This window comes from Lepidochelys kempii, chromosome 1, assembly GCF_965140285.1.
Source record: "Lepidochelys kempii isolate rLepKem1 chromosome 1, rLepKem1.hap1, whole genome shotgun sequence".
Lineage (NCBI taxonomy): Eukaryota > Metazoa > Chordata > Testudines > Cheloniidae > Lepidochelys > Lepidochelys kempii.
In genome coordinates this window covers 2,821,735-2,832,512 of record NC_136380.1, presented here as the reverse complement: position 1 = coordinate 2,832,512, position 10,778 = coordinate 2,821,735, and the positions used below count along the sequence as shown (strand labels likewise).

General features: G+C 50.0%; 1 protein-coding gene across 1 annotated transcript; it reads left to right on the top strand.

Annotated features, from left to right (window-relative positions):
* Positions 1 to 9,405: 9,405 nt before the first annotated feature.
* LOC144930777 (olfactory receptor 52D1-like) lies at positions 9,406 to 10,347 on the top strand. Its single transcript, XM_078853976.1, has one exon. The coding sequence runs from the start codon at positions 9,406 to 9,408 to the stop codon at positions 10,345 to 10,347; it is 942 nt and encodes a 313-aa protein (XP_078710102.1).
* The last annotated feature ends 431 nt before the right edge of the window (positions 10,348 to 10,778 follow it).

The following is a 10,778-nucleotide window of genomic DNA, read 5'->3' as shown; positions in this document are numbered from 1 at the left end:
GCGGGGCCTGGGCCTCTTCTGTCTTGTAGGGAGCTCCAGTGCGCCTTTCTCCTCTGCTAATGGCCCTGAGAGGGATGTCTTCCCCATCCCTCCTTCCTCATTTCCTTCCTGAATTGGGCTCTGTTGTCTAGGGCTTTTCACTTTTAGGTCCTGAGGACATTGATCTCCATTCTTATTGGGGCTGTGTGGTTTAGGGGTTTCCATCTCCTTCTTTGGGGGACTGTGATGGGGCGTATCGGCCCTGCACCGGTGCAGCAGGGGTTAACCCTTCTCTGCTAGCCAAGGAGGCCAAGCCCCTTCGTATCTGCTGGGCATGCTCCAGCTGGAGACCCAGTATAAAGGCCTGCAGAGCAGCTCAGTACAAGGAAGGAGGCACGTTGTCTGTTCATGAGGAAGGACTGCCTGCGCTCCAGAAGCCAGCCGGACTGAGCCACGCCTCAATGTGCAGACGGAGGGCGTCTCACAAGGGAAGGAGGTCAGAGAGCCCCCAGACACAGAGGACGTGGTAGGAAGTGACCTGGGAGAGTTTTAGAGGGAAGAGAGCTGAACAAAGGCTGCAGATCAGTCTCTCTCTTGTCTCGGTACCACTAGATGGGACAGTACACCACACCCAGAAGGTGTGTGGGTTACACTACCAGTCTCCTTCCACTCTCTGGCTTCCCCCTTTTTGTCTGCACCCCTTTAGCTTCCTTCCTCTGAGGCTTTTATGCAGCCCCAGGCTAGTTAAGCTGGCAGCTGCTTCCCCTTTACCAATCAGATGCAGGTTTGGGGCATTGAAGAGCGATCTGCCAATAAGATCCTGCTCCCGGCCCCAGGACCGGCTGCCAAGAAGACATCGAGCTGTTGATCACTTCCTGTTGAGCCCAACAATCCAGCCAACTTTCTTTCCACCTTATTGTCCATTCATCCAATCTATACTTCTTTTATTTGCTGGCAAGAATACTGTGGGAGACTGAATCAAAAGATTTGCTAAAGTCAAGATATATCACATCCACGGCATTATCCATATCAACAGAGCCAGTTATCTCATCACAGAAGACAATCAGGTTGGTCAGGCATAACTTGCCCTTGGTGAATCCATGTTGACTGTTTCTAATCTACTTCTTCTCCAAGTGTTTCAAAATTGATTCCTTGAGGACCTGCTCCATGACTTTTCCAGGGACCGAGGTGGGTTTTTTCCCCAATCTGTATTTCCCCGGATTCTCCTTCTTCCATTTTTTGTAAAGATGGGCACTATATTTGCCTTTTTCCAGTCTCCTGGGACCTCACCCAATTACCATAACTTTTCGGATAATGGTCAATGGCTCTGCAATCACATCAGCCAATTCCCTCAGCACCCTCGGATGCCTTAGATCCGGCCCCATGGACTTGAGCACGTCCAACTTTTCTAAATAATCCTTAACCTGTTCTTTCACCACTGAGGGCTGCTCACCTCCTCCCCATAATGTGCTGCCCAGTGCAGCAGTTTGGGAGCTGACCTTGTCTGTGAAGACGAAGGCAAAAAAAAAGCATTGAGTACTTCAGCTTTTTCCACAATATCTGCCACTAGATGACCTCCCCCATTCAGTAAGAATCCCACACTTTCCCTGTCTTCTTCTTGTTGCTAACATACCTGTAGAAACCCTTCTTGTTACCCTTCACATCCCTTGCTAGCTGCATCTCCAATTGTGCTTTGGAGTCCTGCAGGCTTTTCTGCTGCTTGGCCTGCCAGGTTAGAAAGGCCTGCCTCTCCACCTGGTGGGATTGCTGCAAGCCCTGCATGGCCTCTGCATCTCCTCCTGCTACTTCACCAGCCATTTCAGGGTCTCGTCTGTCTCTCAGCTGCTGAACTCTTTCACTGGCTCAGGATCCCAGACAAGCCTCCATGTGTAACAGGGCGTAGTAGGGCTCCCCCCCTGGTTCTGCCTCTGCTCCAAAAACCACTCAGAGAACTGCAGTAACTAGTCCAGTTTATTTACAGTGTTCAATCCCACCTCCTTCTCACCATGTATAGCTTGGGGGCTTCAGCTTTAAGGGCTTCTCAGTCACTTCAGCCAGGAAGGAAGAGCTACTGTACTGCAGACAGACCCTGGTTGTCAGCGGGTGGGATCAAACTTTGGGCCTCTGGAGATTAGTGCATGAGCTTCTACTATGTGAGCTAAAAGCCAGCTGGCTGTTAGCTAAGGCAGAACACCACACCCAGAAGGTGTGTGGGTTACACTACCAGTCTCCTTCCACACTCTGGCTTCCCCCTTTTTGTCTGCACTCCTTTAGCTTCCTTCCTCTGAGGCTTTTATGCAGCCCCAGGCTACTTAAGCTGGCAGCTGCTTCCCCTTTGCCAATCAGGTGCAGGTTTGGGCACTGAAGAGTGGTATACGAATGAGATCCTGCCCCTTTGTTGCTGTTTTCCCTTCTTTTTCTTTCTTAGTTTCCTCCTGACACTTTGTCATAATCCTGTACCAGATATGGACTGGCTACAGACCTTGTTATGTACACTGGATAAAGTATAATAGTACCCATTAATACTCTGCCATCTCAGGTTCGCATCAATAAGGTATTTTACATAACTTGCTCAGAGTGGCTCAACGGCGTATTACAACTAAGCATTGCAATATATATCCCACTATTAGTGAAAGGACCAGGCCCATCTCCCCTCATCGTCACCACCCTCTTTGAGGGACATTTGCTGTGTGTTCACCTCTCAGCCTCATCACCCTGACAGGGGCCAGGCACTTGCCGGTGCCTCTGGCCCAACTCTTCAGTCTGCATTTGGCACTCTTAGTGAGGAATGTGAAGAGGCTCGCAGTATGAAAGGGAGCCGAGCTAGAAGATGCTCAGCATTTTGGGCAGGGTGGACGTGAACAGGACCCGGTCGGTGATGGCCAGCATCTCCAGGAAGAGGGACATGGGCTCATACAGGCTAGACTCTCTTAATAACAATGACATTTCCCAAAGCAGCACTGACATACATGATGCAGAAAGGGAAGGCGATCCATACCTGGTCCTCTTGCACTCCAGGGATGCTGACCAGAAGGAAGATGGCAGGGTGGGAGCACGTGCTGGTGTTCGGACATGACGTGACTTGCAGTTCTTCTCTTAGCTGAGCTGGGGGTGCTTTCATCCTGTAAACAAGCAGCAAAGAACCCATGAGTTAAATTCAAGAAAATAGAAAGGAACATAAACTCTGATAAACAAAACATAAAAATATAATGAGGAAGCCCTACAAAGAATTGGAAGAACAGCTCGCGAAAGGCTCAAAAAGTAATAGCAATTTTTTTGAAGTACATCAGAAGAAGGAAGCCGGCTAACCAACCGCTGGGGCCACTGGATAATGGAGACAGTAAAGGAGCACTCAAGGACAATAAGGTCATTGCAGAGAAACTAAATGAATTCTTTGCATTGGTCTTTCTGGCTGAAGATTCCCAATCCTGAGTTATTCGTTTTTAGGTGTAGTGAGGCGGTATGGTTACCTGCCACCCCGGAGAGGGATGAGCCCCTCTGGGTGCTGGAGGGAGTGCAGCCGGAACACCCTGGGCCTTCCTGAATAGCTCAAGGTGCAGGACAGAAAGCATAAAAGGCTAGCCTCCGTGCTCACTCAGGGGCCAGCTGCAGGAGAGACCAGACACCACTGATTTGGCTCCTGGCTGGGAGACCCACCATGGACCATGGCAGAACAGAAGAGTGGCCAGACCCGCCAGTAGCCTGCTCTGATCAGAGCCCAGAGGACCTTCCCAGTCTGCCACTCACCAGCTACCTGGAGGACCCCATGTCATTATGAACTAGAGCCTGGGCTGATTGCCTGAGTCCTGAATCTTTGTTGCCCTGACCCAGGCCAGGGGCCTTGCTGTTTATGTACCGCTACTCAGCCCCAACCTGAGGCCTGACGGATTGCTACTCGCCCAACCATAGGCCAGATGCAGGTAGCTACAATTGTTTGCCTCTACTGCTGCCATGGAGAGGCTCCTCTGGCCAGACTGATTCCCCTCCGGCAACTTGAGTCCCAGCCAAACACCTCCACATTAAGTGACAAATCTGAGAAACCATCAAAGATTGAGGTATCATTAGAGGAGGTTTTGGAAGTAATTCATAAACTAAACTGTAATAAGTCACCAGGACCAGATGGGATTCACCCAAGAGTTCTGAAGGAACTCAAATGTGAAATTGCAAAGCTACTAACAGTCATCGTTTACATATCATTTAAATCAGCTTCTGTACCAAATGATTGATGGATAACTAATGTGATGACATATTTTAAAAAAAGGACTTTAGAGGTGATCCCAGCAATTACAGGTCAGTAAGCCTTATTTTAGTACCAGGCAAACTGGTTGAAGATCTGAAGAAATGCCAGCGATCTCACCTTCTACCATCTAGTGTCTGACCTCCCATTCCTAGGCCAGCTAATGGAGGAATACTGCCCCAGCACCAGGCCCTGGCCTGAGCCATGACTGAGAGAGAACCAGGATGTGCAGCTTTCAGGCAGCACTGGAGAAAGTTTTTTAATGAGCTTCTCAATTAAAGCTGTTTTAGATCAGGGCTACACTAGAAACTTTTGCTGGGATAGCAACATTGGACAGGGGGTGATTTTTTGCAACAATTCTAGCTGGGTAAAAGCCCTAGTGTAGACACAGTTATACCGGCATAAAAGCGCTTTTGCTGGTGTTGCTTATTTCACTTGCTGCTCGTATGAGCTGCGTCTACACGAGGAGCCTTTGCCAGTAGGGCTACACTGCCTCTGATGGAGTCATAAAACTTGGGTCAGGCGTGGGACCTAAACCCTAGTTTTGTAACTTGACCGGACACTGAGTTGGCAGCAGGGTCCTTTACCATCCAACAGGGGATACATGCTCCCCACATTCCCCCAGTCCCAGGGCGGGGGGGGGCAGGCCTGACCCCTGCACTCTAGAGCCAGCCCCAGCTCAGAGACCCCAGAGATTCCCCAGTCCCAGCACAAGCCCTGCCTCGCCCCACTCGCTGGGGACTTCCTGAGCCCAGCCTCTGACGTGGCCAGGCAGCCTCACACGGTGACGTCCCCAGGCGTGGGGCCAGCCCACACCCACAGGCAGAGATGGCCAGACCCAGTGGGAGTGAGTGGCCTTGTGACCTGGCCTGTGGGGTCACAATGCCACTCAAATTCGCAGCAATGATCAAAAGTTGTGGTTTCTGCAACCAAACGGCAGCCAGATCTATGAATGACTCCAGGAACGTACAGCACTGGAACAGGCTCCTAGAGTTCATGAGCCTTGGCAAGCCCTGCATGGCTTTTAATTTGTTTTATAATAATGAGCTTTCCCTGTTTTCTTGGGCACTGTATGCTCAGGGAGGGGAAAAGCAGGGGATTGTTTGTCAGTCTCATGCTCCCTGATGAGCTGCGGCTGCTCAGGTGAGGCAGAATCCTGTTGGGATCCCACAGCGATGGTTATAAACCTCCCTGCCCAGCGCTCCTCCGGCACTTCTCAGAGACTCTCTGGACACCTCCCGCTGCCCAGGGCAGCCCCTCTCTGCTGCACAGGAGACAGGTGAGTGCAGGGCTTTGGAGCCCAGAAATGGCCCTCGTTAGCAGCACCTGCCCCACATAATAGCCCAGAGGAAACTCAGAGCTGAGACGGGGTGAGGTGGGATCCTGCAGGTTGTGCCAGGCCAGTGAAGCTTACAGAGGGGCAGGCTGAGGGTCTGGGGAGAGAGCTCTGAGAGTCACTTGTCTGGAAGATTGCTCTGCAGGAAAGACACTTAGCCTGGGTGACCCTCTTAGCTTCATCCCCCTTTCCCTGCCCAGAAGGGGCAGGATTGTTCAGTGGGGCTTGCCTGGGAAACATGAATTCAGTGTGAATTTCCCTCTCCCACATGGAGATGTTGCCCTGGATTTAAGGGATGTATATACCCCTGAATGTGATCAAATGAATTGCAACCCGATTGTGTTCACTCATCCATGATGAATTATTTAAATATAATACCATATAGCAGGGGTTCCCAGCCTTGGGCCGAGGCTTGTTCACGATAAACCCATGGCAGGCCACGAGCCATTTTGTTTACCTGAGCATCTGCAGGTCCGGTCACTCACAGCTACCCCTTGCCACGGTTCACCGTTCCTGGCCAACGGGAGCTACAGGAAGCAAGGTCACAAGTACTGGCAGTTTTTCCTAGTCAGTTTTTTTTTAAAAAAAAGTAAATAACTAAAAATTAAAAAAGTAAATAAGCATCCTTAAGTCTGGATGCCCCTAATAATAAAAGCAATAACTACAACCTGCATGTTTATAAAAGTTAGTTATGAAAAGTTTAAATAATAAAGCGTACTTGGGAGCAGTCCTTGGGACCTCTCCTGGGAGAGACATTTTCCTGACATCTTTACTCCCCAGCAGGGAGGCATTTGGCCAATGTTGACCTGTCATTCATTACTCAATACCATCTCAAAATAGACCTAAATATTTGGGATGTTCTAAACCTATTGCTTATGTCTGTGTGCGCTTACATCTAGTAAACTGCAGTGTGAGCCAAGAGCATGCTGACAGGTTTCTAGGTTTCATCTGCTGTTACTTATTTGTAGTACAGCAGTAATCAGAAGCTGCAATTAGAAGCTCTCTGCCCAATTCTCTCTCTGTCCTTCCATCAAAGGACAATGGAGGTCTCATCACAAATAGTTTCTAGCCAGACTTTGAAATGCGCAGATCTAAATGCACCACGTACAAATTACACCTCACTTGGGATGGAGTGAGCCCTCTGGTTCAGCCAGCCTAGGCATTGGCAAAGAGCTGTTTGTCTGCCTAAGTGTTGAGATACCTGTCAGTTAAATGAGAGATCCCAAGAGAAATACCCACTGCTGGGAGTGTCCTACAGGTTTCAGAGTAGCAGCCGTGTTAGTCTGTATTCGCAAAAAGAAAAGGAGGACTTGTGGCACCTTAGAGACTAACCAAATTATTTGAGCATAAGCTTTCATGGGCTACAGCTCACTTCATCGGATGCAACATCTGATGAAGTGAGCTGTAGCCCACGAAAGCTTATGCTCAAATAAATTGGTTAGTCTCTAAAGTGCCACAAGTACTCCTTTTCTTCCTACAGGTTTGTAACATTCCTCTGACAGCAGATTGGTCTCATTCACTTCCAGGTTAGGGGGCAGTGATTTATGAATAAGCATGTCCATAGTGCTCATTGGAACCTAGCTCAGGCACTTGTGATCCCGCCTTGCCACCCTCCGTGAGGTAGACAGTATCATGATCCCCATTTTACTCGCAGGGGAACTGATGGTGCAAGAGGGAATCTGAAGAGCACCTGGTTTTCCTGAGACCAAAGCCACACGCCCTGGTCCAGGTGTGTGCTTTGGGTAGCAGACATGCCATGGGGCTGGTTGTTTGCATTGTTGCCCTGGGAATGTCCCTGCCCCCGTGCCCTGTGGGTGAGAATCCCAATGGAATAGAAACGGGTTCTTCCAAAACGTGACAGGAGGCTGCCATTCCAGGACTAGTACTCTGCCTCTCACTCCAGTGACAGGCAGGCTCCGGGTTGGGGAATCACTGCTGCTTCATTGAGGCCTTGTCTACATGAGACAGTTGAACTAGTTTTTAAACCAATTTAGGTAAACTGGTGCAAACTCCTCTGAGGATGCTCTTATTTCACTTATGAAGGGCTTACTGCAGTTTAACTAAGACTGATTCCCGATCAGCTTTACCTAAATCAAAATAAAGGAAGTCACACACAGGTTTGCACCAGTTGAATAACCTAACCCCCCTGGTAGACAGCCCTATGTCTTCCCTTGACATAGCTATCGCCTCTTGCAGTGGTGGACTAACTACACAGGCAGGAGAAGCACTGTACAAGGGGACAAGCCCACAGACCTGCACTATTTTAACTAAAATGGTTTAGTTGAACAGATGCAAATCCTTGTTTGGACACTTTTATTATGTCTTAAATCTCTCCCCACTCTTCTTAAACTAAATAGCAATAAGCCACACTTAGTCTGAAATCAAAATGTCCACAAAGTCTTTTGCACCAATTTAACTGAATAAGTTTAAAATTGCACCCTACGTTAAACCAGTGCAACCCCGTGTTTACATGAACCCCAAGCTCTACTTTGCACCCAGTGACCTCAGGAAACCCAGGCCAGGAGCTGCTGGAAGTTCTTCTAGCTTGTGCAAAGCCACTAATACGTTGCACTTGGATAATGGGCAGAACTCTGCTCATGGCTTACTCATTATAGGCTGAGCTGTGAATGCTGGTGCCGTTAGTCCTGATGGTGTGGAGTAAAGTTACCAAAAGGTTCTTTAGAGCAAGACGGGCTACACCTCGAGGTGTAATTCCCAACTTGGGCAGACGTGCCCACACTAGATCTGACCCAACTCGCTCACTACATATAGAAGCGTAGCTGCTGCAGTGCAAAACGTGGGAAAAGCCAGCCTCCCAAAAGCACAACTAGGGGTTCTGATGGGCTTAAACTTGGCCTCCACACCACCAAGGCTACCCTGCTGTATTTAGCATGCTGGATCTATTAGAAATGGGAGTGACGTCAACAGCTATAGTGTTGACAAACCCACAGACATTAGATGGAGGAGCGAGAATGTCATTGGAGGGGAAGCAGGCAAGCTTCAGAGATGAGTCATCCAAACCCATTACCCACGTGAATGGTAATGCTCACAGCACTTTCCCTCCCCTCCCCTAGAATCATAGAATATCAGGGTTGGAAGGGACCCCAGAAGGTCATCTAGTCCAACCCCCTGCTCGAAGCAGGACCAATTCCCAGTTAAATCATCCCAGCCAGGGCTTTGTCAAGCCTGACCTTAAAAACCTCTAAGGAAGGAGATTCTACCACCTCCCTAGGTAACGCATTCCAGTGTTTCACCACCCTCTTAGTGAAAAGGTTTTTCCTAATATCCAATCTAAACCTCCCCCACTGCAACTTGAGACCATTACTCCTCGTTCTGCCCCAATACCTGCAGCCCCTGCTGCAGGTATTCAGGAGGCAGTGTACAATCAGTGAAAATGGCTTGAACCAGGTTTCTCTTTCAGCGGCCTGCAATGGGCCAGATCTCCAGGTGGTGTAAATGGGTATAACTGTAATGGCTATCTGCCCATTTCTGACAGCTCAGGACTGAGCTTGATGAGTCTATTTTCAGGCAGAATTTTCATGGACAGTTCATAGTGCATCTAATGAGAGGAATGTAGAGAAAAAGAAACTGTGGTTTGAACTGCTACAGAGCCCTCACTTACCGCTTATTGTCTCTGTAATGAGAGTGGAATGGCTGCAGTGCAGGAGCCAAGAATAGGCTATTCGTCCCTCACTCTTTTTGTGCCATTAGCACAGGACACGTGAAGAACTAATGCTGAGAAAACACCACCTTGTCATGGTCCCATCAGACAGTTACTGATTGTTTTAATGGTTAGTTACAGGGGCAGGAAGTAGCCGTGCCGTGGAATTGAACATACGCAACCAGCCGCACCATGGCAGCTTCCAACTGGACCACGCCCCACCCCTCCACCTTCATCCTCCTCGGCATCCCGGGGCTGGAGGCGGCGCACGTCTGGATCTCCATCCCCTTCTGCTCCGTCTACCTTCTGTCCCTCCTAGGGAATGGCCTCCTCCTGGCTGTTATCAAGACCGAGCCGAGTCTCCACGAGCCCATGTACCTTTTCCTTTCCATGCTGGCACTCGCCGACCTGGTCATCTCCACCACCACCCTGCCCAAAGCCCTCTGCATCTTCTGGTTCAGCGAGCGGGCCATTCACACCAACTCGTGCCTGGCCCAGATTTTTTTGATTCACTCACTTGCTACCATGGAGTCCGGGTTTATGCTGGCCATGGCCTTTGATCGCTACATCGCTATCTGTAATCCACTGCGACACTCGGCCATCCTGACCAATCAGGCCATAGCCAAGATAGGGGTAGGCATTGTGATGAGGGGGGCCGTGTTACTGGGCCCACACCCATTCCTGCTGAAATGGCTCCCATACTGCAGGACCCACGTGATTTCTCACACCTATTGTGAGTTCATGGCACTCGTGAAACTGGCCTGTGCAGACACGACGGTCATGAGAGCCTATGGTCTGCTTGTGGCGTTTCTAACAGGGGGGTTAGATTTTATCCTCGTTGTCCTGTCCTACATCTTGATCCTCCAGGCCGTCTTCAACCTCCCCTCCAAGGATGCACGGCACAAATCCTTGAGCACCTGCGGCTCCCACATCTGCATCATGCTGGTGTTTTACACCCCCGCCTTCTTCTCCTTCCTCTCCCACCGCTTTGGCCACGTGGCTCCCCATGTTCACATCCTAATCGCAAACATGTACATCCTCTTCCCTCCCATGATGAACCCCATCATCTACGGGATGAGAACCCCACGCATCCGGCAGAGGGTGCTCCACGTCTTGGGCATCAAGCCATCCTGAAACCCACGGCATGGGTCAGCAGCTGGGGAGCAAGGTCTGTGCAGGTGATGTGAGGGCCAGCAAGGCCAGGGTTCCAGACAAGTCACTCACTCCTTACTGTGAAAACCCACCACAGCCTTGCTGAGCAGCAGGGCTAATAAACATACTTGTCTGGGTCTGTAGCACAACACGGCTTCAACTTTTCATTGCACAGCAGTGGCTACATTACGGCCTGACACCATTACTACTTGCCTACATGCTATGCCAAGCTGGTGCTCCTGTCCACCTACCCACCCTAGCCTGGGAGGCAAGGCAGTTTCCCTTCCCCTGGGTCAGAGTTGGGCTGTCCTGGGTGCTGGGTGTCAGGACGACCTCATCTCCCTGACCATCCATTGCTCGCTACAGTCGAGGAGATTCCTAGGCACCAACCTCCCGCAGATACAAGGAGCAGG